This window comes from Hipposideros armiger, unplaced genomic scaffold, assembly GCF_001890085.2.
Source record: "Hipposideros armiger isolate ML-2016 unplaced genomic scaffold, ASM189008v1 scaffold_33, whole genome shotgun sequence".
NCBI lineage: Eukaryota > Metazoa > Chordata > Mammalia > Chiroptera > Hipposideridae > Hipposideros > Hipposideros armiger.
The window spans coordinates 3,640,450-3,667,600 of record NW_017731383.1 but is presented as its reverse complement, the minus strand read 5'-3'; the positions used below and the strand labels follow the sequence as shown (position 1 = coordinate 3,667,600).

The 27,151-nt window shown below is 53.1% G+C and overlaps 1 protein-coding gene and 1 long non-coding RNA gene across 5 annotated transcripts in view; both read left to right on the top strand.

The window, feature by feature from the left end:
* On the top strand, positions 1–14,642 carry ZNF316 (zinc finger protein 316). Its single transcript, XM_019637584.1, has 6 exons — positions 1–121; positions 4,084–4,412; positions 4,640–4,752; positions 5,193–5,319; positions 5,761–5,874; positions 10,468–14,642. Exons 2-6 carry the CDS (start codon positions 4,112–4,114, stop codon positions 12,798–12,800), a joined length of 2,988 nt encoding a protein of 995 aa, XP_019493129.1. The 5' UTR covers positions 1–121; positions 4,084–4,111; the 3' UTR covers positions 12,801–14,642.
* Positions 14,643–21,746: 7,104 nt separating this feature from the next.
* The window catches only part of LOC109380202 (uncharacterized), a 35,903-nt gene continuing 30,498 nt past the window's right edge, over positions 21,747–27,151 (top strand). For 2 of the 4 annotated variants that reach the window (XR_002123400.1, XR_002123399.1), the window contains exons 1-3: positions 21,747–22,137; positions 22,580–22,695; positions 23,645–23,701. This is a non-coding gene — a long non-coding RNA (uncharacterized LOC109380202). The remainder of the gene's footprint in view (positions 22,138–22,579; positions 22,696–23,644; positions 23,702–27,151) is intronic. The other 2 variants (XR_002123397.1, XR_002123398.1) reach the window with 2 other exon arrangements.

Genomic DNA, 27,151 nt, shown 5'->3' with positions numbered 1-27,151 from the left:
GGCACTTCCGGTGCCCACGCGCCGCCGCCGCGCAGCTACGGGGCCGTCACTTTGTGTAGCGCGGGGCGCGCAGGCCCTGCCTGGCCCCGGCGTCCTGCAGCGGCTTGGGCAGCCGCGTGTGGTGAGTCGGTGGCGGGGCCCGCGGAAAGCCGCGCTGGCGGCAGGTGCGGCGTGGGCGCGGGCGTGGGGCCGGGGCCGAGCCGCCCCTCGAGGCCGGCGTGGGAGGCCATGGGGAGGCAGCAGCGCGCGGCGGGGCAGACAGGGCCTGGGCCTGCGTCCGGCGGGGTCTGAGCGGCTCGCTGGCCGGGCCTTCGGTGGCCGCGCCCACGCCTGACGCGGCCCGTGTCTCCCCGCCCGGGCCTGCGCGGTGGGGCTGGCTCCGACCCCCAGGGCCGGTCCAGGCGGGCAGCACAAAGTAGGCGGGCTAGGAGAAGACACGCGCGGCTCCTCGGGAGGTGCCCACCGCCGTCTGGGCCTGAGGGGGGGTTGGGTCATGGCCACCCCCGGGGACACACCCATCCTAGAGGGGTTGTCACTGCCAGCGCCTCTGCGGGAGGTGGTGATCCAATGAGCCCCCTGGAGGAATGGAGGTGACTTGACGCCCCCCCTCCTTTCCTGCAAGCTTGCTTAGTGACCTTGGGGGCCTTGCCTGGGTCTTCTCTCTTTTGCAAATGGAGGCCCCCTTGGGCTGTTATGTTGTCTTCTGGTGCCTTTAGGCGAGTAGGAGAACCCATCATTGGGATTGGATGGGGTCTGAGCTGCTCCATGTGGTCGCAGAGGTCGGTGAGGGGCTGGCCTTCGGTGGAGGAGCCGGTGGGGGGTGTGGGGGGCAGGAGGATCAGGCCCCTAGCTGTGCCTGTGTGGTGAGACCATGGACGGCACTTACTTTGCTTCAGCAAGTGTTGGCAGGTCTGGGGAGCTGGCCAGAGTGGTGAGGGGGCTGGGATGGCCCATGCATACACCTGCACGAGGAGCAAACCTAGGCGAGTAGGGGAGCCCAAATCCGTGGACCGACTGTGAGGACCATGGAAGTCAGGGAAGGAAGGCTTCCTGGAGGAGGAAAACCTGGAAGACCTTGAATAACAGGGCTGTGGTCAGTAAGGCCACCCAGAGGGAAGGAATCCATGTGCACCCACACATGTCCCCTACATCTCCACTTTTGTGGAGAATTTCTAACAGTTTTCAAACTTTTTCTGTCCCTGGTGTCCTCCCTTCTCCCTGTGGAGGGCATCCTGTCACCCTCAATTCTAACTGTCTGCAGCGCTGTGTCCTAGGGTGCAGGGCTCCAATGGAAATAGGGGTCTGGGATGACCCCTAGCTTGTGTTGACGAGGCTGCTTACCTGACCCTCTGTGGCTTCTGACCTGGAATCGGATGCCAGGAAGTGAGCCGCGTGAGTTTCTGGTGGACTGACAGGCTGGAAAGAGAAGAAAGGAGAGTGTGCAGGTTTGGGGGTGCCTGCCCAGCACACATCTGGCCTGGAGAGGCAGAAAGAACGTAGTGTTCAAATTCCTGAGATCCATTTTTCAGAACCATTCTGTTCTGTGTTCTGTGTCAGGGTATATGGGGTGTGTCACTGTGCAGGGCCTTGGTCACATCTGCAAGGTGACTGCCAACCTCCAGGCGGCTGGTCCTTTCCCTTCTCTGGTCACCAGCAGGTACACTTTTTGGGAGAAGGGACTTCAAGCCAAAGCTCTTTGAATGCAGACTCCCCAGTGCCTCTGGGGTGGGTTCCAGTTGGAAGTACTCTCAACAGTAATCAGTATGTCTTGGACTATGACAGTGGGGCCAAAATACCAAGTTTTAAAAATTTTGTGTTCATCACATTGACTACAGAAGTCAGAGTCATTTCTTCAATAAGTATTTGAGCACTTACTCTGTGCCTGGCGTGGGGGGATTCAGAGATGAGCAAAGGGAACCTCTGGCTTTCCGGAGTTGACTGTGTACCTTGAAGACAGGCAATGAGCAGACAGTTCCATAAGTGTATAAAAAATATGGGTGCTGCGAGGGCAGAGTGCAGGGCACTGCGTGTAACCGGGGCCCAGGGGACTACTGCCTCCAGAGGATGAGTGAGGAAGCGGAGAAGGGATGGCTCGTGCACAGGTCCTGAGGTGGGAGAAGCATGAGGCCACTTTATTCCAAAGCCATGGAATTTTCTTCTTTTGAGTGTGAGTTCCTGGATACGGCGGCCTGGCCTGTGGGAGTCCGCTCTGGGTGGTGGCCATGCAGCAGGCAGCTTTGCCTGGCTTGGCATGGTGTCTGGGTGCAGCCTGAATTTGCAGTCTGAGGCCTGGATCAGAAAAGCTCTCCTCTAAGCCTGAGGTGAGTGGCAGCTGGAAAACCTCTGCTGAGGATTCTCATTGCCCCGAGTGCTGGGCAGGGCTGCATTCTCCTGGAGGTGGTGAGAGTGACACACAGCATACGTGTTTCTACACCTCAGGCACCTTCACACACCCAGAGAGCTGTGGATACCCAGGAGGTCGGCTCTGGGAGAGGCTGCAGGCTGGGGTGGCGCTCCTAGGCGTAGTTCTTCACCTATGATCTTGGGTTCAGTGATTGTGAATCTAGAATGGGGCTGGAGCCAGCCAGGGGGAGCATGGGACAGAGCTTCTGGGCACTAGTGCACTCCAGGCCCTGGACCTGTGCCTTGGTCTCTGGGAGGAGCTGCATGAATGCTCTGAGCTCCTTAGCTATTAAAATGTGGATTTGAAAGCAGCAGCTCCAAACAGTTCAGAAAGTGGGTGCACACTGCCTTATGAGTAGAAAAGTGATGAGTTACGGAGTAAGAGCGAACCCCTGAGCAGTTCTCCTGGGGGGCCCAGTGGTCTACACTGCCCTCATGACCCTGGGCATCCTTATGCCGATGTCCCTGTCCTGTTTTAAGGGTTCTGTGGCAGATACTCTGCATTGGTAGAGCCATACGAGCTGGGTGGGCCCAGTTGCCCCGCGTGGCCTGACATTTCAGGATCATCCCGGGATTCTGGGTTGCTGTGTTTGTAGTAGGCTTGGCTCACATTGGAAATGAACCTGTTCGACTCTAAGATACTGATGGAGCCGGTGCCGGGTGATGGACCTGTTCTTGGGTTTACACTCAAGAAAGAGCCATAGAAACTGACTCATCGAAACCGTGACTGTGTCCTGCCCTTGGGACTCCACTGGGGCCAGTGAAGGACATGCAGCTGGGAGGGAGGCGTGGTTCCAGGGCCCGTGGCCTCCCTTCCTGTGTGGCATGGCTGTTTCCCCTGAGCCCCTGGGTTGAGCTGACTGACATTGGTGTAAGAGTAGAACCCTGCAAGCCACTGGGCTTTGAGAATTCCACTCTGAAGATTCTCTGATCCCCAAACTTGGAAGAGACGTCCTAGGGCATTTCATATCACTCTTGTTGGTCTAGCGGTGAACCAAATCTCTGACTCTTTCTGCCGAGCTCTTTCCAAATGCCCTGGATGGAGTGAGGGGCCAGGGAGACACAGAGCATAATGCACACACAAGGCCTCCACTCTGCTGCCCCTTGCAGGAGGCAGCCTGACCTGCTGGCTGCCAGAGTAGGTGGTACCTGTCATTTCTGCCCTGCACCCCACCCTGTCTCACTTCTCATGTGTCCACAGCCTGTCCACAGCCTGCCCATGCATAGACCTCTCCTCTGACATCCCCTGCAGGCAGAGTTTGTGCATATTGAGGGCTGGGTGAGCCCCTTCTTCTACACGTCAGGTGGGCTGATCCTCACAGGTCACACTCACCTTTTTCAGCTTAACTCAGGCCACCTCGGGCCATGTTGCCTGGTCCTTGAGGATAAAGACCTGGATGAACCCCTGATTTACTCTTAGCAGTCCATCCCTGTGTGTAGTTGCTGGCAGGGAAGAGCTGAGACCACATAATGGAGGGTCGTGGAGAGGGGCTCTTTGGGCAGCTTGTATGGGGACAGAATGTCTTGTTCTGTCACATGAGACTGCAGAGAGCTCCAGTCCTGCCATCACTACACAGTGGGTGCAGTATGACCTGCGTCCCGCCCGGCTGGAGTGAGGCCCGTGCGGGAGCCTGTGAGTGTGCTGGGCTGGCTCATCGCCACCTCCTGTCTGTGTTCCAGGCCGAGCTGAGGCTTCCGTCTGGAGAAGATGGCAGCCCTTCACACGGCTCCAGACTCTCCGGCCGCCCAGCTGGAGAGGGCAGAGGACAGCTCGGAATGTGATCCTGACCAGGAGGAAGAGGCGGAAGAGATAGAGGAGGAGGAGGAGATGTTAGGGGAAGGCGAGGAAGACGAGCCGGATGCAGACGGGGTGCAGGCAGGGCAGGTGGAGGTGGAGTTGCAGGAGGAAGTGGAGGTGGTGCTGGCGGACGCACAGAGTCCAGAGTTGGGGACCCAGGAGCACCTTCACCGTGGTGGTGATGCCAAGTCCCCGGTTCTTCAGGAAAAGGGTAAGAAAAAGCTGGTGCTGGGGGAGGGGAAGGAGGTGGGGAGCTTGGTGGGTAGGCTGGGATCTGTTTGGCCAGTAGGGTGGAGCTGGGGCTGGGACATCAGGGCCCAGGCTTTGAAATGGGGAGCAGCCAGGAGCTCCTGACCCTGCTTGCTGGATGGGCAGAGGGGGCCAGGGTGGCGAGGCCCAGTGCTGAAGGCAGCTGGCTCCTAAGATCTTTCCCCTCAGCCCTGCAGGCCCCCCAGGTTCCAGCCATGCCTAGGGAGGAGGACCTGGAAGACGAGGACGCCGAGGAGGAGGAGGATGACGAGGAGGAAGATTTCCTGACAGCTGGGTCTCAGGTGTGCTGCCCTCTCATTTGGAGCTCAGTTAACCAGGCAGGGTTTTCCCAGGGTGCTTGTCACCTGCTCTCCTGGAGACCCCTGTTAGCAGGGCAGCAAAACGGCCGCGGGGGCTGGGGCTTCATTGTCCCCTGACCTCCATGTGAGCCTGGCTCTGTCCCGTATAGCTGGGTGTTTGCCCTCTCTGAGCTTGGGTCCCTAGTCTCAGTGGGAATGGGGTCCCTGCCTCTCAGGGCTGCAGCCAGGCCAGGAAGCCCCCAGTACTTGCGGGCATTTGTAGGCCCGCTGGTATGGGTGTTGGGCTGTGTCCCTGTTAGCTCCACATTGCAGGACTGCGGTCGTCAGTCCCTTGAGGTAATCTTCCGTTGCTCCCTTTGTAGGGGCCCCGCCTCTCACCTGGGACAGTTTAGAGCAGTGCGCAGGGCTCTTATGTTTTCCAGGGGCTGGTGACCTTTGAAGATGTGGCTGTGTACTTCTCCCTGGAGGAGTGGGAAAGGCTGGACCCAGACCAGAGGAACCTCTACAAGGAAGTCATGCAGGAGAACTACGGGATCCTGGTGTCCTTGGGTAAGCAAGGCCTTCTGTCCCCAAGAGGCATCCTGGTGCAACTGCTGTCGGAGAGGGTGGTCTTGGAGCCATCCCACCTCCCAGGGAAGCCCCAGGGATAGGGATGACCCTGCTTCCGGGTGGGGGTGTATCCTGGGGGCCCCGCTGTGACCCAGCAGTGCTGTGAGCCAGGTAGACACATTCTGGGGAGCTGCCAGCCCAGCTGTGGCCTCTATGCTGTACTCTCCCCAGAGACCTCGAGGGGTGAAGATGTGTGGAAGGGCTTGGCAGGAGAGCCACGGGTATCAGGGCAAAGCTCTAGAAAGAAGGGAATGTGGAATTTTCCAGAGTGGGGTAGGGAGGTGGGAGGACTGGTCCTAGGAAGGATGGAGAGGAGAGAGCTGTGAGGGCGGGGCCTGCGAGAGCAGCCTTGCAGCTGCCCTCGGTTTTTCTCCATGGCAGGATACCCAATCCCCAAGCCCGATCTGATCTTCCGGCTGGAACAAGGAGAGGAACCTTGGGTCCCAGATATCCCCCGTCCTGAGGAGGGAGACATTGTCACTGGCGTCTACACAGGTGAGCATGAGACAGAACCTTGTGGGGTTTCTGCCAACAGCTCCTCAGAGCGCTGCCAGATTTTGGCCTCTGCTGCAGCCTGGTACCAGCGGTCTGGGCTGCGGGGTGGGTTTTGTGCAGATAGGGTAGCTGCCATGGGTTGTAGGGTGGCCGCCATGGGCTATCGTCGGCCTTCATGGGCTTGCACCGCTTGGTCCCGGTCTGTGGAGGCCAGAGGGCTGGGCGGCCCTTAGAGAATCTATTGATAGAGATTCCTCTTAGGAGCCTTTAAAAATGATCCTCAGCCCTCACCGTGAATCCTCTGCGTGTTTTCTGTGAGGGCTTAGAGGGGCGTGGTCCAGGTGCTAGCAGACTGTGGGTCCTGGCGGTACTCTACCTGGTCCTCTGGCTTCTCCACCCATTTGGCCACCTCTGAATAAAGGGTGCCCCTCAGCCTTCCCTCCTTTCCCAGGAAGGCCCTGGGAACAGGCCCCTAGCCTGGGTGGGCAGCTGTGGGCCTTCCAGAGAGGAGATTTTGGAAAGACGTGTACAGTAAGTGCTCAGGGTGGCGGATGTCTCCAGAGACCTGGGACCTGGTTCTGGTTCTGTTCCTTCAACTCTCTGAGCCTCACTTTACTCGTCTGGAGAATAAAGAATTTGAACTAAACCTGTAGTTTCCAGCCTGAGGACGTCGGACTGTTGGATCTGTGGAGGTGCCTCATGGAGGTCTGTGAGTTATTCTCAATGTTTCAGAAAGTTCAGTGGAGGCCCTCGCACACTAGGTGTATTTGGCTTTGGGCTGGAATGATGCCAGCCTAGTGAGGGGCACTGGATGTCTCATGCCAAGCACGTGCCTGGATAGACTTGGAGCAGCTTATAGATGTGTTTTAAAATAAAAATACAGAAAACCACAGACAGTGCTATGCCTACGTGTGTGTACTCTTCAGAGTATTTTCCCACATACTGTTTATGCTCATAACAGCCCTGGGGAACAGCAGGGGAGGGAGTATTAGTCTCATCTTGCAGATGAGGAAACTGACTTATGTGATTTGCCCTTGGTGGGCTCAGCTCAGGCCTCACTTTCCATTTGTTGCAGGAGCCTGTCTGCTCGGGTATCCACATTATCTGGGATCCTCCTGGAATCTTTCCTGGGCTTCAGAGTCAGGACGGGGGGCTCTGGTCAGCGAGAAGTATCACTGTTGCCTCCAGGATGAGACGGGGATGTCAGTGATGTGTCCAGAGGGTCATAGAGGGACATGTGCCTTGTTTATGGGCACATTTCAGAAAAGCCACATGGAAGTGAAGGGGCCGCAGACTGGCATTGGCCAGTCTCTCGTCACGGGGTCTAGATACTCCCTATTCTCCATGCTTCTTGGAGGGTGTGAGCTAGAGCCACAACGTGCTCTGTGAACCTGGCCGGGAACTGGCCAGCTGGGCCAGTCACTGTGCCGGGCTCATGGGCCTGGAATGCTCCCCTACTCCTCATCCCTGGCCCTGGCCGTCCACAAAGCCTGAGGTGGGTGCAGGATCCCAGCATCTGTCACCTGTCTGCTGGGGGCACACGACAGCAAAGGCTGGGGTCACTGCAGAGCCAAGTGCATCTAAGGTCCTCCTTAACTAGCTGTGGCTTGTCTGCTAAATGGCCTCCCTCCCCTCCCCCACGTCCACTCCTGTGCAGCTGAGCCAGTTGGGAAGTGTTGGCTCTGGGCCGGACAGACACTAACTGTTCTGAGCCTGACAGAGTTTCTGTGTTTCTAAATTGTAGCCTCGCAGAACATAAGCATATTCCTCTCTTGTGCTTCCTGACAAATTGGGCTACATATAAGGTCTGGATTCTGGCTTGATTCTCCCATGTAGGTGCCCGGCCACCTCCCCAGTGGTGACTGGAAGCTTGTCATACTGTCCTTCCAGCTCCCTGGTCCTTACTCTCCTGCCTCTTCTGACCCCACCCCTTTCCTGCTGCCTTTCTCCTCACCTGGCTTAGAGGGCAGGGTCCCGCCCTCCCTTGCCAATGCCCCCTGTAGTCACCAGGCTGAACCCAGTTCCTTCCCATTCCACATCTACACTGAGCAGGGATCCGACTGGAGGAAAGCGTGCCCTCAGTCCCTCTTACCAGGGGTGCATATCAGGGGTGCAGGTATGCTAGGTGTGTGGCCACAGGGCCCTTTCATTAGTGCCCAGGTATGGCACCTCCTGGAAGTGTCTTGGGGCTCTTTTGACTGGGCCCCTGGTTGCCCCCTGAGATTGTCATACAGCCTCAGAGCACTGGGCCCGGCCTAACTAGTCATCATCCAGGGTCAGAGTCCTTCGGAGCAAGTGTCTCAGGGTGATGAAATGCCAGCTCTAACTCCCCAGAGCCCACTTCTCTGCTCTCCCCTGTGGGTTCTAGAAGCAGCAGCCGTGTGTGTCTGTCTGGTCCAGTGGTAAGAACCCCCACCCCTTATCAGAGCACCTTCTCTACCCTGGCTCAGGTCTCGAGTGGACCTGATGAGTCTTCAGTTGGCTCCAGAACAGGTTTGGATCTAAGCGTGAGCAAACTCCTTTCGAACTCTGTCTCCATTGCAGCCTGGAGTAACTGTTAACTGGGTGTCCCCACTGCAGGGGCCAGATCACCTGACCCTGGGTCACTTTGGTGGTAGATGACTAGAGAACAGAGCATGGCTTCGGGCAGACTGGTCCCCCCCCCCCGCCCCGGGGCCCCTTCCAGTGGCCCTGCTACTTCTTGATGTCTTAGAGTGCAGCCAGCTCCCAACTGCCCAGGGGCCTGGGTGTCCCCTCGCTCAGTGTCAGCAGTGGTCTCTACCGCCCTGCCACACATTTAGTGTTTCTCATTCTTGGACAAGTAGCCATGCCAGCTCCAGAGCTAGTGATGAGGTCCACGGGGTTCCCTCCCAGGCTTGGCCCCCTCTGCAGAGCCCACCATTGCTCACAGGCTGGGCAAGGGCTCACCTCCCCAATCCAGGGGGCTTCCTGCTGCCCTCAGAATCCAAGGAAGAGGTGTTATGGGTGAGCTGCTGGGAGCTAGCTCACCCCTCCCAGCTCTGAGGAGCTGAGCTTGCCTGCTGGCGGGTTCTCATTTGGCCTGGGTCTCCACTTCTTGTCTAGGAGGTGCTCACTGACCCTTGGCTAGGTCCCAGGGTGCACACTCCCCCCACTAAGACATTGTACTTGTTCCTCAGCTTGAATCCCCCTGCCTTAGGGAGTCTCTGATTAAAACTACTCAAAGGTAAAATCCTTTTTGAGACTCTCTGAAAGAATTCCCAACTGACCTGACCAGCAGCCCAAACTCCTGTCCTCCATTGCCCCCTCCCCGCCTCTTGGGGACGGTCCAGCCTTCACAGTGACAAGGAGCTGGGCCTTTTCTGGGCCATTTGTGGGCATAACCACTTCATGCCACATTTGTGACCATGGGTGGCAGTTGGAGGTAAACTCAGCTTAATAACAGGAAACTTATTTAAAGCTTATTTTTACTATAATAGCATATTACTATTATAGAAAACTTAGAAAATGTTGCATAGTGTGAAAAAATAAAACAACCCATTTTTGCATCCCTTTATATGATACATGTTTTTTTCATAGCTGAAGTCATGCCTTTGCAGCTCTGTGTCTGGCTTTATTTCACTCAGCACTAGACTGTGTTTCCCCATGTGACTATATCACCATATATGTCAAATGCATACAGAACACAGGACAAGGGCTGACCTGGGGCGGGAGGCTTGCCCACCATTCCCTCTGGGGCAGGACTCAGTGATGCAGGCTCACCCACTAGGCTGACACTGGTCTCAGCCTTGATTGTGGACATGGGTGTGGGGTGGGTGAGGGGATTCCTATGCCCGTTGTAGGAACTTGAACCTTCCAGATGCTAGGATTCTAAGGGCGGGCTACAGCATGGTGGGTGACCACCATGGGCACACAGCACAAAGGGTACATGAGGAAGCATACAGGTACTTTGGAACACGTGGGGCCCCATGGGCCAGGCATTGTTCCCTGTATGACATAGTGCTTACTCCATAAATATTAGTTGTCTCCTGGGTGTATCATGATGGCTGGCATACCAGCACTCCCATTTTATAAACTAGGAAACCCTACAGACCTGACCCCAAATCCACGCTCTGCTCCGCTCTGCTCTGCTCTCTGAAGGGAGAGGTTGGGTGTCGCTTGGAGGAAGAGAAACAAAACAGCAGGAACTTGAGGGTCCTTGTCCTTTTGTGATGGGAAGTGGCTTGCAGCTCACTGGCAGTCTGAGCCAACTTGGGACAATTTCCCAAATACACAGCTCAGGGAAAGCCAGGATGGGGGACAGCTTAGCAGGGAAGCCTGGGCTGCTCTTACACGGTTGCTGGAGCTTCTTGGGGTGAATGCAGAGACCTCCTGGTCTCCTTTCCTGGTTTTGCTCTGGGGTTGTGAGGGACACCCCTGGCTGCTGGCCAACCTGAAGCTGGTGGAGAAGAACCCAGAGAGGGAGGGATGCGGAGCAAAGTTTGGGTGCTGATAGGTCCAGGCACTCAGCAACCAGGTCCCCGGAAGCCGCGATTTCCTGGGGCAGGAGCCTGCAAGTGGCTTCTGGCACAGCCTTCTCTCATTTGTCTTCTGGCCTTCCCCTATCGCCTTCAGGAGCCTGGTTCTGGACCGAAGACATAGAGGACCAGGAGGAGGAAGACGACGAGGACTTCCTGGCAGAGGTGGCCGAGGAAGAAAACGAGCCTCCCGGGCTGTGGTCAGCAGCCTACGGCGTGGGGGATGTGCCTGGGACATGGGGCCCTGATGACTCGGATTCTGCACAGACTCCGGAGGGTTGGGGGCCTGACCCGGCCGGCCTTGAGGCCCTGGCTGAGGGGTCAGAGATGAAGCCTTTCCTGCCGGTCCGGGAGCCAGGCGCGAACCTGCTTGCGCCCTGGGCGTTTCCAGCTGAGGTGGCTGCCCCTGCCGGGAGGCCCGAAACCACATGTGATGTGTGCGGCAAAGTGTTTCCGCACCGGTCCCGGCTGGCCAAGCACCAGCGCTACCACGCGGCCGTCAAGCCCTTTGGCTGTGACGAGTGCGGCAAGGGCTTCGTGTACCGCTCGCATCTAGCCATCCACCAGCGCACGCACACTGGCGAGAAGCCCTTCCCTTGCCCAGACTGTGGCAAGCGCTTCGTCTACAAGTCACACCTGGTCACGCACCGGCGCATCCACACTGGCGAGAGGCCCTACCGCTGCGCCTTCTGCGGCGCGGGCTTCGGCCGCCGCTCCTACCTGGTCACGCATCAGCGCACGCACACCGGTGAGCGGCCCTACCCGTGCCCACACTGCGGCCGCAGTTTCAGCCAGAGTTCGGCACTCGCGCGACACCAGGCAGTGCACACAGCCGACAGGCCGCACTGCTGCCCAGACTGCGGCCAGGCCTTCCGCCTCCGTGCTGACTTCCAGCGCCACCGGCGAGGTGGCGGCTGCGCGGAGCCTGGCAGCGACGGCCCTCTGCGGGAGCCCTGCGAGACAGTGCCCGCAGCGGGGCCCGAGGAGGCCGAGGCCGAGGCCGACCCCGGGCCTGAGGGGCCTGAGACCGGCGAAGCGGGCAGAGAAGGCGAGGCCGAGGCGGGAGAAGAGGTTTCGGCAGCAGCGGAGGCGCCCACCCCCAGGAGCAAGGAGGACCCTGAACCGGATAGGCGGTTCCTCGAGCTGGGCAACGGCCTGGAGGAGGGCGAAGGTCCTTCCTCGCACCCGTTGGGCTTCCACTTTCCTGTGCATCCCAAGTCTTGGCTCCACCCGGACGGCTTCCCGATCCTGGGCCTCCCGGACTTCGCGGAGCGGCTGCCGGCTGACAGGCGCCCCCTCTCTGGACCTCTGGGGGGCCGGCTATCCCTGGTGGAGGGCGCAGGGCTGGCCTGCGACCCTTTTGGCGGCACAAGCGGGCCCGGGGGCGTTGGCGGCGGGCTGCACGCCTTTGGGCCTGCTGTTGGGGGGCTGCTGGCTGAGCCCGCGCCTGCCGCGCTGGCTGAGGAGGAGAGTCCGTGGATCTGCTCTGACTGCGGCAAGACGTTCGGACGCCGCGCGGCACTGGCCAAGCACCAGCGCTACCATGCGGGTGAGCGGCCGCACCGCTGTGCCGACTGTGGCAAGAGCTTCGTGTACGGTTCACACTTGGCGCGCCACCGGCGCACGCACACGGGCGAGCGGCCCTTCCCTTGCCCCGAGTGCGGCGCGCGGTTTGCCCGCGGCTCGCATCTGGCGGCGCACGTGCGTGGCCACACCGGCGAGAAGCCCTTCGTGTGCGGCGTGTGCGGCGCGGGCTTCAGCAGGCGCGCGCACCTAACGGCGCACGGGCGCGCGCACACGGGCGAGCGGCCCTACGCGTGCGGCGAGTGCGGCCGCCGCTTCGGGCAGAGCGCAGCGCTGACGCGGCACCAGTGGGCGCACGCCGAGGAGAAGCCGCACCGCTGCCCCGACTGCGGCAAGGGCTTCGGCCACAGCTCGGACTTCAAGCGGCACCGGCGCACGCACACTGGCGAGAAGCCCTTCCGCTGCTCTGACTGCGGCCGCGGCTTCGCACAGCGCTCCAACCTGGCCAAGCACCGGCGCGGCCACACGGGCGAACGGCCCTTCCCGTGCCCCGAGTGCGGCAAGCGCTTCTCGCAGCGCTCGGTGCTCGTCACGCATCAGCGCACGCACACGGGCGAGCGGCCCTACGCCTGCGCCAACTGTGGCCGCCGCTTCTCGCAGAGCTCGCACCTGCTCACCCACATGAAGACGCACCGCAGCGCGGCCGGCGCGCCCGGCCCCGCGCCCGGCCCCCCCGCGCCCAAGGCGGAGGCTCCCGCCAAGGTGCCGCCTGGTGCGAGTGCGGGCACGGGTGTGGGGGATCGCGGCAGCACTCTGCTGGAGTTTGCGGGTGGAACCAGCTTTGGCTCCGAGCACACGGCCGCGTTCGCGGGGCCCTCGGGCGCCTACGAGGAGAGCGTCCTGTGAGGGCCCGAGGCCGACCGAGGCGCAGCCCGCCAGGCCACCGCCTCCTCCACGGGGTGGCTAGGGCGCCGGCCGCTGCGCGCCGGCCCTTTGCTCCTAAGGCCTTGCGGGGCTGAGGGTTCCAGTCCTGGTGCGGTGCCTTCCCTCAACCCCCGGCCGCGAGCCTCCCTCCCACCCAGCTCCTACAGCTACGCAGGGGTCACGGGGAGAAAAGAGCCGAGCGAAGGAGGCGAGGGCCGGAGCGGTCACCCCGACAGAGACTGCAGCATCCCTGGGTCGGTGCTCTGAAGCCAAGTGGTAGGGATGGCGAGCGATGTTATTTATTTTACTTGGATTCTGACTTGGGTGGCCCGCGGGACAGGTGGCCGATGAATACGTAACAGGGATTTACAGTGAGAGGGAAGCCCTTGTGTCAAGGGGAGGGTGGGTGGTGGAGGGCGGAGCCTCGGCTGCGCCGGCGGGTTTGCTGACGACGTTCTCCGTCCCTCAGTGGAAGACTGAGGGACCTTCTGGTCATTTGAGTGTGTCCGGAGCGTTTTAAGGCCTGTGCGTGTGGGGAAGCCTTGTGGGTTTCCAAAGGACGATGTTCCTCCCTAACCGAGGGGATGGAGATGCTACTGGGAAAGCTTTGATTCCGACTCGACTGTGGGTATTTATTTCCATTTCTTGTATGGCGTGAGAATCGGGGAGGAGGAGCAAATGCCAGAAACCAAATCTGTGGCCTAGGGCTGGTGGGTTGCAGGTGTTCGCCTGCCCAGAGGGAATTTGAAGCCTTATTCTCCGGAGTCACCCACTCCCGTCACTCCACTTGAGCACCGAGATGGGCCAGGCGCTCAACACGCTGAGCGGTTTTAGTCTCAGCCTCCCCTTTGACTCCTTTGGTACTTACCTCCCGCATGGGAGGTGGCACACTCAGAGATCCTCAGGGGCCCTGGGCCCCAGCCTTCAACCCCCTGGGCTGCCTGCCGCCTCTCCTGGAGCAGGTGGACACATGGGACCCTGCTCTTCTGAGCCCAACGCTCATTTAGATTTAATAACCAAATGTAAAGTGACTGAGGTTGGTGGCAGGATCACTTCTCACATCCCATAATCAGGGCCCTATGACATCTGCAGGTCCTTTTAACTCTGCTTCTGTCACTTTTCTACACTAGAAGCAGGCAGTGTTTCTGTTTAGAGTCCCATGTCACAGAGTGGGCAGTCTGCACAGTGGCGGTCCCCTTCTGGGGGTGTGGACCTGAACCCATGGCTCAATGACAAACTGAGCACCCAACTATGCAAGGCCTGCACCTGGCCGGCACCCCACCCTCCAGGCTGGCCCATTGGTAACCGCTGGGCAGGCAGCTGAGGCATGGCTTCTGTGAGACCCCCTCCTCCCTCAATGCCTCTGTGGTCAGTGTGAATGGGGCCAGAAAACAGATTCCGAAGCAACTGCATTCCCTTTTAGACCTAGTTCCTTCTGTTTTAGTGTAGACATGGCCTTGCGGCCTGAGAGCCAGCAGCCAGGCTGCTAGGGGCTGGGGTAGGAGGCACAGTAGTTGGTGGGTGGGAAGAGGGCCTGGATGGTGGTGGTAAGAATTAGCCTGGCTGGGTGAGGGGGTGGGCTGGGGTGGTGAAGAGTGCTGGGGTCCTGGCCCCGGTCTCCTATCCCCGTGGGACAGGAGCCTCAGAAAGGGCCAAGGGCAAGGTGGGCTGGCCCCCCATGGCCGGGGTCTGGCTCTGTGCTGTCACTCCTGGCACACCCCTGGAGTGCATACCTTTGGCTCCCCTCCTGGGTCCAGCTGCTTCTGCCCTGCCCCATCTGTTGGCAGGAGGACCTAGCTTTAATAAAAAAGACTGGAGAAATGAGCTTTCTGACTGGATTGCGTGTTGTTGCTGCTCCGTGGTGCCCTCAGGGAGGTGCTGCAAGGCCTCAGCCCCATCTTGTCTCTGCAAACATTTTTTAGGAAACCAGACTTGGTCTCTGAGGAGTCAACCTGAGATGAGCTTTGACCCTGCTGCCTGGGTCTACCAGGTCTTTCCCCCAGAAAGTCTTTCCCCAGCAGGCCCCTGCACACTGCCACATACCCTGTCATCCACTCACCTGTACAGGGACATTGTTGTGTTTAGGGTTGTTTTGGCCAGCCTTCCCACGATCCCCTTCCTGGCGGTCCAGAAACGTGCCTGAGCCACAAACCCTCCTCAGAGGCCCGAACACCATGTGGGTTTATCCAGGCTCACCTGCTCCGTAACAGAGCAAAGCATACCTCCCCAGGGCCCCACCTACCTTTGAACTGATTTAGTGACTTCTCACCACATCATGTCCCCAGGACCAGATCTGACCCTCCCATCCTTTCCCCGTGTTTTTGAAAAATATGAACTGTGAAGTAAACTCTGTTTTCAAATGTGATTTGGAGGCATCAGGACACAACCCAATATTTCAGATTTTTGAAAAAGGCTTTGTGTGGCAGATGGTTGTGAAGACCTAGTTAAGAAGGATGGCCTTGAGGATCTTAAAGTCTATTCCAAAATACTAAATGATTCTCTGATAGAATATTGTCCAGCCAAATATTTTTTTATTTTGGTGGGGGGTAACTCCAATCCTGATGGTCATAGAAAGAAAGGAGACAGCGTTCCTGGTTTTGAGAGGACTTCTGAATTTCTGGAGTCCTGATTCATTCCACAAATGCTAATTTAGCACCTCCTATCATTACCAAGGAGGAATGGAAGCCCCAGTGACCTGGGAGATGTGACCCTTGAAAGGTGCTTCGAGAGTCATGAGGCCCTGAGCGCCCCTCTCACCTCCACCTACGTTTGTTATTTTCCTGTTTCTCTATTGCTCGCATTCCTTTCTCCTGACCCTTTCGCTTAATCTCTTCAAACATTTCCTTCTAACTCTTTTCCTTTCTCTAATTGGCTACATATGGAATAAAGTATTTTGAAATTTTTGGTTATATTTATTAAATAAAGCTTTATGATCCTTGTTCATTATTTAATTTTCTTTCCTGATTATAAAACACCTTCTAGTTGTAAGAATTCCAACAGTACGAAAATGTGTCAAGTACACTTTTCATCTAAAAAGTCATACCATGAACAGCCATCAGGCACCGCGGTGGCTGCAGGGGGTGTGGAGCACATTTCTTCTGTGTCCATGGAAATGTTTTAAAACTAGGGACATACTTCACATATCCTTCTACAACTTGCTTTTTTCATTCAACAATATATTAGGACATTCTCTCCTACCTGACAGAGCTACCTCACTCATTATAACTGACGTATCACAGCATTTCATTGTACGCATGTACCATAATTTATGTAACTACTCCTCTGCCAACGGGTGTTTGGTTGTTTCCAGTTTCTCTCTATTACAAACAATGCTGCAATGTAGATCCTTGTACATCTGTATTTGTGCAGTTATGCAGACTTTTAATACATCTGTTTATATAAGATAAAGTCCTGGAAGTGATGTTGCTGGGTCAAAGGGCATGCAATTTAAAGTTTTGGATATAACTACATTGCCACCAAAAAAAGCTAACTCCAGTCCAACAGCATGTTCTCCCAGTGTGGTGACAAAGTGCTGGTGGCCCACGTCCTCACCAACACGGTGCATCAACAATCATTTTAATCTTTGCTTTGTTGTTTGTCTTACAGAGGGGTGAATGGTTTGCATGTCTCCATTTCTTTTTAATATGTAGGTAGGTTACAGTATTTTTAAAATGCATGGCGTTTGCCAAGTGGCCATGGCTATAAAATATCCCCACCCAGTCCAAGTTGATAGCTTCCTTATTTTCTCATCTGACAATATGTCCTAGGCTCACCTTGAAACTTTCCTACCGCAAACCTCTATTCATTCTGTTCTCCAATGAGCCCTGATTCCTTTAGTGGGAAATGATTTGCACAGACCACAATTAGGGTGCTGGGGTGCCCAATGCTATTGGGTTGATTCTTTTTCCTAAAGGAAAAAAAATCATTTTCCATCTAGAATTCTATATTCAGCCAAGCTATTCTTACAGTTTTGAGGACAAATAAAGCTATGTTTAGACATGCAAGAATTTAGAAAATTTACCATTTATTAAACAATTCTTAGCAGGCATATCAGAAAATGAAAGAATCAAGAGAAAGATTCGGGACGTAGGAAATAATGGAGCCAGTCCAGGAGAAAGCGGTCCAGGATGACAGCTGTTCATCCGTGTGATCTGAACAAGAGGATGAGTAGCTTCAGGAGGTAGGTCTCGGTGGAACAGGGGGACCTGTAGAGTAGAAAATAGGACTCAGAGGTTGGGCATGGAAGAGCAGAGCTGTGGGGAAAGGCAGGTCAGAAGGTAAAAACCGACCTCAGCGTGGAACAGCGAACGGGGCATCTTCAGGCACAAACTGCGACAGGGAAGAACCAGGGCCTTGCTCCCACTTTGAGACAGAGTGAATGTTGATGCCCCTACCATGTCTGATGGCCGACATGGCCACTGTGATGATCTGTGCAGTTTTTGTTCTGTGATTATTTTTTAACTTCGAAATTATGTCTTCATTTTTATCTTTGACCATACTGAATATGCTTATTTAAGTTCCTGCCATATTGCTCCATAGACAAAATTTCTATCTGGGTGGATTTGTGCTTTGATTGGTAAATCTGCTTATTATTTTCTTGGCATTAGATTTCTTCATATTTTGGAAACCTACTTTGCAGGCAGGCTCATTTTGAGTAGAAGAGTTGTTGCTTTTTTTTGGCTAGTGTTAAGGTTTCATTCTCTCACTCCCCCTGTCCAGCAGTCCAGCAATTGTTGGTTACCTCTGTAGTAACCAAGAGACGTGATAACAGTGTGCTGAGATGCTGCTCTGTGATGAAACCAGGCGTGTTGCAGACCCAGGGAAGGAGGCAGCACGTGTCTAGGCTGGATTCCTGGTCGGGAAGCTTCACCCATCTCCCTAGGTCCTCAGCTCCCTGTAATCCCCAGCAGCAGGTGGGCAGCCCTGTTCCCAGCGCTTTCACCCAGTGAGCCTGCCTTTGGTCCTTTCTCATCCAGATCCTTGAAAGTGTCCTTTCTCCCCCAAACTGAGCTCCCAGCCAACTCCCACCCGCTCCCTTCCAAACCTAGAACCCACGAGGCCTTTGCCTCTGACCACTCACATTGTTTCTGCTCGTTGTTGGTCCATAGAGATGTTAGCCTTGCTTTCTGAGCCTGGCTTGGCTTTTTAATTCTCTATTTACAAATGTTATCTTTCACTACTTTGGATTGAAGCAAGGGACATGTTGAAGGCAAACTTGCTGTGTTATCTTCTTGCCTGGATTGATGTCGTTTTTACTACTTCCCGTTTACTTTATCCTCTTCACCCTCCCTAGTTTTCCAACTCTATATGCACCCTCCCCTTCTTTTTCTCTAACAGACTCTCTATATTGCTGGGGTGTTGGTGTGCTCCAACTACGTTTTCCAGCCTTCCTTGTAGATAGAAGTGGCTAATTAGATATAAGGAAAAGATAATTTTGTGGAGCTTCTAGGAAAGCTCTTTTAAAAGGGGCTGATTCACCTGGGAGGTATGCCTTTTTGCCGTTTCACTCTTCTTTTTTGTATGCCTGGACTGCAGATGTGATGGCTAGAGGACAGCTACCATCTTGGAACAATGAAGTCACTTCATGGATGGAAGCCACATGCTGAGAATGGCCAAGTAGAAAAATATCAAGAGCCTGGGGTCCCCATGAGCAAGATCCAGGATGAGCTGGGTGGTGGGGACATGGCCATGATCTTGTCCCAGGGACTTCCCAGTTAGGATGACCAATTGGCCACTTCTGTTTCTGAACTCCAGCTGCTGCTGCTGGGAGTAATTTTTCTTCTTCTTTTTTTTTTTGTAACAAAGAAATGTTTATTAGTACTTCATTACTCTTGTTCACATGCTTCTCCAGAGTGTCAGACTCACAGTAACAAGGCTTACTGCAGAGTAAAGGAAATGTGTGGGATGCAAACCCAGCACCCCAGAGAATAACACACGCAGGCACCATTTCTAAACGTAAGCACTCCCTGGTTTATTGGGGCACTATCTAAGGGATTTGACTTTGTTAGTTCTTGGATTCTGACTGTGTCTCTAGGAGAGGCAAACACTTAGCTGTTGAATTTTTAAGTCTGTTTTTCATCTTTTATGCTCAAAACCCCCTGTTCTCTCCTGACACAGCCTCTTGTGTACAGCTGGAAAATGAAAACAGAAGCTAGATATTCCCCACAGGATGTACACAGTAGCTTCTGGTATCCACCAGCTCAAAGTTTTATTCAAAGACCTGACTTCCTGGAAAGAGAAAAGATGCCTTTAGTGACCTGAGTTTGGAAACTGGATGACAGGGGCCCTTGAGTCACCTCTACACCTTTGAACTGCCCACGGTTTTTCCTGATTCTTAATAAAAGGAAAGCAAGTTGAAAAAAAGCCAAACACATTCGGAGGCCTGAGTTTTCCAGTGTTTGAGGACAGAATTTGAGTCTAACACCTCCTGTGCCATCTGGGTTATAAACAGGAAGACTGTTACTTCCTTAGTATGAAGATGCTCCCTATTCTGAGAGGAATTTTTCATGTGTAAGGAGTCTGCATTCCTTGCTCTCCACACACGATACTGTCTGCTGTGAGACTGTGCCTCAACGTTGCCCTTCAATAAACAGTCAAGTTTTTTTCTTCTGCCTTTGCCAGGGGTAATTTTTCAACTGACCCACTGTATTTGTATCTTTAAGACTCAGAGTCCCAGGTGGAAGCATCTGATTGGCTGAGCTTGGGTCAGGGGCACCTTTCCCAGCTGCCAGGGGGTAGAGAATACCTGGCCTCTTTGTCATCTATTTTGGGACTCAAACAAAAGTTCCTCCCTGGAGAGTCAAAAACCATGGGTAACATCCACTGTACCCCTGTAATAACTGATATATCTGGGAAGGTTTTGGCCTGGAACCTCTCCCCTGACCAGGTGAGCTGTGGCTCTTTGCCACTCACTTCCAAGGAGGGTTAGGAAGAGAACACAGGGCTTGGGGCTTGGCAGACATCCCTGCTTTCCAGTCTATTCTAACTCTCCATCATCCAGGCCCTTGCGTGCAAGTCCTCCCCTTTCTTTGATCCTGGTTCTCAGAATCCTGGGCTTTATCCTGACCTCATCTTATAGCACCTCTTCCCATTTCCCCATCTCGACCTGGCCCTGTACAACAGCCAGCTCACACAGGCTGTAGCATTCCTTCAGGGACTTCTTTTCCGGTTGCTCAGCCCATTCTGAGAGGGTCTGAGCCAGGTGTTCACCCACCTAGTTCTGCCCTTGGTGCAGGTCAATTAAGAATCATTCCTGGGACCAGTCATGCCTTCTGAATCACGATGGAAAGATGTTGATGCTCATGCTCTGCCTTTAGGATTTCTTTCTGGATGGAGATGACAACATGTAGGACAGGAGACAAAAATGTGAACTTGGTTTTTTTCACTTGTCATGCTCATTCATGGAGGTGGTGGCTGGACATTGAATGGCTTGCAAAAAACCCCAGTGTCTCCATCACTATTTGCCAGCCCAATGCTCAAGGCAGCAGAAAGATGCACTCTCCTCTCCTTCATTTGCCAAATCTTACATGAGTGCATCTAACAGGCATAATTTGGGGTCAGAATCCTAGCAGCAGGGGAGCCTGGGAAATGCGGTATTTAGCTTCCCAGTCTCAGTAGTTTAAGGAAGGGAAGAGTCTGCTCACCATGCCTTGGCCCCTGTCATCAATAGAGAACCCCACAGGAGGCTGCTTGTTGATGCCAGGATTTGTGGGGTTTGGCTGCCTGGTCCCTGATGTTGAAATGTGTCAGCCAGGCACAGGCCACAGATGAAGTTCTTGGGTGAAGAACAGCAAATACTGTGATTGGCATACACAGAAGGTGCTAACTAGATGGTTCTCGGTCTATTTGCATGAATGATCTCAGGAAACTATGGACCCATTATCACAGCATCTCTAAGATTTAGAGCATCTCCTCTGGGAGTGTCACGGGAGCATTAAAAAACCTTAGTGGGAGGGATCAGACCACATCTAATCTTTTCTGACTAGACATGATTTTACTGTTCCTTCCAGAGGCCTGTCCTAATATCGACACTTGGACCTTCTCATTAGAATCACATGCAGATTTCTTTCTTTCTTTTTCTTTCTTTTCTTCTTTTAATTGAGGTTAAGTTTATATAACATAAAAATAACAATTTTGAAGTGTATAGTTCAGGGGCATCTGGCACATTTACAATGTTGTGCAACCACCACCTCTATCTAGTTCCAAAACTTTTTCATGACTCTGAAAGGAAGTTCTAAAATTCACTAATGCTTTAAGAATTTGCTTTTGAATTTAAAAATCTTGAATCCAGGCAAAACTTATGTACTCTAATGTGTGAGCTAGGGATTTTACACTAATTGTACTTGAGAGCCGTCAAGGGTTGAGCTAACAGAATATAACAGAATATACTTTATTCTCCCACCAATCCCAAAGGCCCCATTGTCATTTGGTAAAACGTTAAACACCCTTTGTCCCATGCCTGTTCCCTGGTTTCTCATGATCCTTCTTTAATGTTTTCTTTATGGAAAAATCATCAGAAAGTTGTGTGTCTGAAGGTTCAGTGGAGTCATCTCTGGAAGAAAGTGTGAGATACCCTTTTTATTCTTTTCGTTGTGTGCATTTTGACATACTGTCTATTTTCGTGAATTGCATCCTAAATTTTGCCCCCCCCCCCGTTTACTTATTTTTTTTTCATTCACATTTAAAAAAATTGCCTGGCTGTGCTAATTTGGTTATATTTTTCATCTGTATTCCTGAATCTCTCCCTTGCTTGGCTGCTGTGAGGCGGCCCCTTATCTCTAGGGACCGAAATCCTCTCCTCGTGGATTTGGGCTGAGGTGCCAAGGGGGAGGAGCGGGATGAAGTGGGGTGCAGAGAGGTGAGAGTGATGTGGGGTTGGTGGGGACAGGTCCCTGCAGGCCCCGCCCCTTGAATTGGGCGGAGCCTTCCGCGGGGTTTGCGGCGCTCGCGGCCGGGGTCCGCGTCGGGCTGTGTGCGCAGGCGCGCGTCGCTCCTCGGCGGGGCGTCCGGGTGGTGGTGAGCTTAGCTCGGCGCGGTGGCGTGTGGGTCAGGCGGGAGTCCTGGAGGTTGGGCCGTGGTCCGCGCGGGCGGGTCGAGGCCGCCGAGAGGGGCGCAGCCTCGGGGCCCGCTCGGGCCGCCCTCCCCGGCGGGGGCCATGTCCACAGTGAGTGCGGCGCCCGAGCGAAAGCGCCGGAAGTGCCGTGTTTCGGGGAGAGGCCGCGCTTGCTGCAGCGTCTCCATCCTCATAACAGCTGAGGCGGCCGGAACGTGGCCCAGAGGACGGAGCGACAGACCGCCCCGGGCCCCGCGGATTAGGGAGGTAAGGTAGGACCGGGTGTTGCGCCTTGCCCGCAGTGCACGGCGTCCGTAGCCCGCCGCTGCCTCCTGCGCGGTCTTTGGGGTGGCGCCCGTTCCAAAGGCCCCCAATACATATCTGAAATGTGTGTGCCCGAGGCCTGCCGGCGGCTGTTTGAATCTGTGGTTCCTTAGAGTGTCCTTAGCGCCTGTGGACAATGCTGCACAGTCGAGCCGCGTGGAACCTCCCTGCCCGTCTCCCCAGCGCTGTCCAGCAGTGCTGCCCGCCGCATCTGCGCTGTCCAGTGGGCCGAGAGCGCTTCACGGTGCCAGCCTGCCTTTGTCCTCAGACTCCTGCTTTGCACTTGTAGGTGTGCGGCCTGAGGTTTCTGGCAGCTGAGTGTTCCTAGAGAGGCAGGTCCGGGGCCCCTGATGAGGGCTCCAGCTAAAGTGAGTTTGTTCCCTAGGCTCTGCTGGAACAAAGCAACGCTGCTGAGGTCAGGAGGAGGGGGCTTCAGGAACAGGCATCACACCGGGAGGAACCTGAGACCCATCAGAGCTTCAGAAGCGGGGAAGAACCCAGGTTAGCAGAGTATCTATCGCCCAGAGGGGCCAAAGCGTGAGTGATTTCACCACTTGCAGAAGCTGTGAGTTGCTTTGTAGAAGAGAGAAGGGAGGTGGGGCTGAGAGTGGTGGTGAGGGATGGACTGAATGAGAAATGTCACATGGATGGAATGCTGGGGGATTTCACAGCTGGGAAGCTTTGACTCTTTAACCCCCACACCCAAACAGCACCCCCACACACACACTCCCTAATTCTTTCCAGAAGCTGGGCAGCCATCTAATCATGTCCAGTCACCATGGCTGACACCTAAAGATGTGCTGTTCTGTCTCTCCTGATCTTACAGGGTCAAGAGAAGTAGTTCAGAGAGGGCTTGCCAGGGTTATCTATTTTTGGAAGGAGAAAAAGATTGTGAAAGGAGAAATGACTTGTCTAGGATCAGTAAGAGGTGAATGGGAGAAGTCAGCATCCCCGACTCCTGGCTTGGTGCTGTCCACACAATCACACTGATACAAGTTTCATCTTAAAAGATTATTCTGAGAAACAGCAATCAAATGAGAAGAAAGAGTTATTTAAAAGACCCATGTTTAAGTTACCTAATCCCTTTTTCCAAAGCTTGATGAGGCTTCTTGAACTCAAGGGGTTAACATTATTGGTAGTGAAACACATACAAAATTGCCTTTTGGCTTTTCCCCCCCCTGCAGTGTCAGCTTTAATGAAGGCATCCTGTGTCATCTTTTGAGATTCTATTATTTGCTTGAGAATTCGGTTTTAAATGTTGCCAGAGTCAGTGATAGAGGGACATGAATAAAGCAGTAGGGAACACCGCAGGTTTAAAGATTCAAAAATGGATGGATGTTACCTTTTTCTCCTCCTCCAGGATCAAAGGTAGAAGTTTTTCAGAGGAGAATCAAGGAGCTGCAGGGCCAGCCAGTTCTCATTATTGTGTTCCTCTCCCCTCCTCTCTCAGGTATGCCTTCCCAGGTTGCAGCGCTCTTCCTAGAACAACAGAAAATGAACATCTCAGGTGAGTTGTTTCTTTAGTCCCTATTTTATTTTTCAGTGGATTTCATGGCTTTTGTAAGTGTGTCCATATATTGAGATGGAAACGTGGAAATAGATTTTTTTTTTTAAAAAAAGTTACTTCCAAGTAAATAAAGAGTGAGTGAGGGGCCGGCCGAGTGGCTCAGTTGGTTAAGAGCTTGCTCAAGAGTTTGAGCTCTGAACAACAGCGGTTCGAGTCCAGCCCGAGCTGAGCAGCCGCTGAGCTGCCAACAGGTAGCAGGATGGCTCAGCTAAAAAAAAAAAAAAAAAAAAAAAAAAAAAGAGTGAGTGAGGAACAGCTGACTAGCAGGAAGAGATGGCTGTCATCTGTGTAGGTCATGTGATCCCACAGTCATCAAAAGTGAACAGCACATTTATCTTTAATCTTTCTGATTTACACAGGATTTTTACTGACCATAAAGAGAAAGCAGCCAGTTATCCCTGGGACAGAAAGAATTCCTGGCATTGGGGTTTGGAAAACATGTCTTTGAAGGTCTTCAGTAGTGAAGAGCCTAGTAGTAACCCATCTGTTGCCAGTAATTGTTTTTCACTGGAAGTAGAGGGCAGAGCTCAGAGGTTTTATAGGGACCATAGCACTGTGGACTCCTTTGAGCTTTTTTTTTAGCTGAGCCATCCTGCTACCTATTGGCAGCTCAGCGGCTGCTCAGCTCGGGCTGGCATTGAACCGCTGTTGCTCAGAGCTCAAACTCTTGAGCGAGCTCTTAACCAACTGAGCCACTCAGCCGGCCCACCTTTGAGCTTTTTGAATGTATGCTTTGATCTAAGGACAAAACCTAAGACTGTCTAGAGGAATAAAAGGAATAGACTGCGTGTCCTTAAAATAATTCCTTAAACTGTACAGGTTGGACAGCAGATAGTTCAAACTCATAGGCTTTGGCAAATGTTTATGCACTACCTGCTCATATTTTTTTTAAATTATGGGAATATACGTATAGAAAACAATTTGACATTTTTTACCATTTTAAGTGTACAGTTCAGTGGTGGTAAATAAATACATTCATAATGTTGTACAACCACCATCACCATCCATCTCCATAGCTCTTTTATTTTCCAAAACTGAAACTCTACTCATTCCTCCCTCCCCGGAGTCCCTGACAACCACCATTCTATTCTCTGTCTCTATGATTCTGATCACTCTATCTCTATATGTTGTATCCTTCAGTATCTGTCCTTTTGTGACTGGCTTATTTCACTCAGCATAATGTTCCTAGGTTCATCCTTATTGTAGTGTGTGTGAAAATTTCTTTACTTTTTATGGCTGAATAATATTCCATTGTGTATGTATATCACATTTTGCTTATCCATTCATCTGTAGATGGACAGTTAGGCTGCTTCCACATTTTAGCTATTGTGAATAATGCTGCTGTAAACATGGATGTACAAATATTTCTGCAAGATAGTGCTTTCAGTTCTTTTAGGTATATACCCAGAAGTAGAATTGCTGGGTCATGTGGTCATTCTCTTTTTAATTTTTTGAGGAACTGCTGTACTATCCCCACCAACAGTGCCCAAGATTTCCAATTTCTCCACATCTTTTCCAACACTTGTTACTTTGTGTTATAGTGTTGTTTTTTTATAGTAGCCATCCTAATGAATGTGCAGTTTTAATTTGCATTTCCCTAATGATCAGTGATGTTGAGCATCTTTTCATGTGCTTATTGGCCGTTATTGTATTTTCTTTGGAGAAATGGCTATTCAAGTCCTTTGTGCAGTTTAAGTCTTCCAATCTGTAAACATGAGTGCATTCCCAGTTAGTTAGGTCTTTCTTTCAGCACTCTTTTGTAGTTTTTTTTTTTTTTAAAGATTTTTATTGGGGAATTGGGGGGATGGGAACAGTGCTGGGGAATTGGGGAAAGGGGAACAGACAAGTTGCTGTCGTTTTGTTCTTCAATCTAGTTGTGGAGGATGTTGCTTCACCTGCCCAAGTTGGCACCATCATTGCGCTCTTCCCGGGCGAGGCAGATCAGTCGCCGGCTTCTGGACGGCCGCTCACTGCGGCTGCTGGCCGCTCACGCTGGCTGCTGGCCACACACGATAGCCCATGGCAATCCACTGCCACAGGGACTGCAGCCCACGCCGTCGCCGGCGACTCATGGCAGCCCAGCTCCAGGTTGAGCTGTTGTTCAGCATCTTAGCTGTGGAGGGCAGTGTCACTGGCCCTCATATGTGGGATCCAAACCGGGGCCCTCTGGCATCCCAAGCGAGTTCTTAACCATCGCGCCACTCGGCCGGCCCTCTTTTGTAGTTTTCATTGTATTGGGTTGTCGGAAAAGTTATGATGCATGTTTGAAACAGATGGCACTAGTTCATTTTTGGAAGTACTAGAGTCATTTGCATCTATGTTATTGCTATGTCATTTGACAGCTGACAGTTCTAGCTTCATTCTAAAAAAAAAAATTGAGCGATTTGGTTGAGCTTTGGAGATTTTACAACAAGTTGAAGATAGAAGACCAAACTGTGCATTTTTGCCATATTTCACTGTCTTCCATAAAGAGAATAACGCGCGTCAAGCTTGTGAAGAGTTGCATAAAGTTTACAGTGACAATGCTCTACAAGAACATCAGTGCCAACGATGGTTCACAAAATTCCATGCTAGTGATTTTGATCTCAACGACGCTCCTCGGTCAGGGAGGCCCACCGAGGCTGATGACAACAAAATAAAGGCATTGATCAAGTCAAACCCACGTTACACGACACGAGAGATTGCAGGAACATTGAACATCCATCATTCAAGTGTTCACAACCATCTGAAGAAGCTGGGATACGTAAGCAAGCTCGATTATTTGGGTTCTGCATGAACTCAAAGAAGTTCATTTGATAGCATATATAAACATCTGCAGTATGCTCATTAAACTTGAGGAAAACGATCCTTTTTTGAAGCGACTGATAACTGGTGATGAGAAGTGGATTGTTTACAACAATGTGGTGCGCAAACAGTCTTGGTCCTGACGTGATGATTTGCCTCAAACAACATCGAAAGCAGACATTCATCAGAGGAAGGTTATGCTCTCAGTGTGGTGGGATTTTAAAGGTGTCTTGTTTTTCGAGCTCCTACCAAGGAACCAAACAATCAATTCGACAGTTTGAATGAATCCATCATCCAGAAATGTCCAGAGCTTGTTAACTGTAAAGGAGTTGTGTTCCATCGTGACAACGCAAGTCCACACACAAGTTTGATCACCCGTCAAAAATGATTGGAACTTGGATGGGATGTGTTGCCACACCCACCATACTCGCCTGAACTTGCACCATCAGACTTCCACTTGTTTTGCTCTCTTCAAAACTCCTTGTGTGGTATAATGTTCAATTCAGATGAGGCTGTAAATCAGCACGTTGTTCAGTTTTTCACAAATAAAGACAAGTCCTTCTATGTACGAGGAATTATGAAGCTCACTGAAAGATGGCAAAAGGA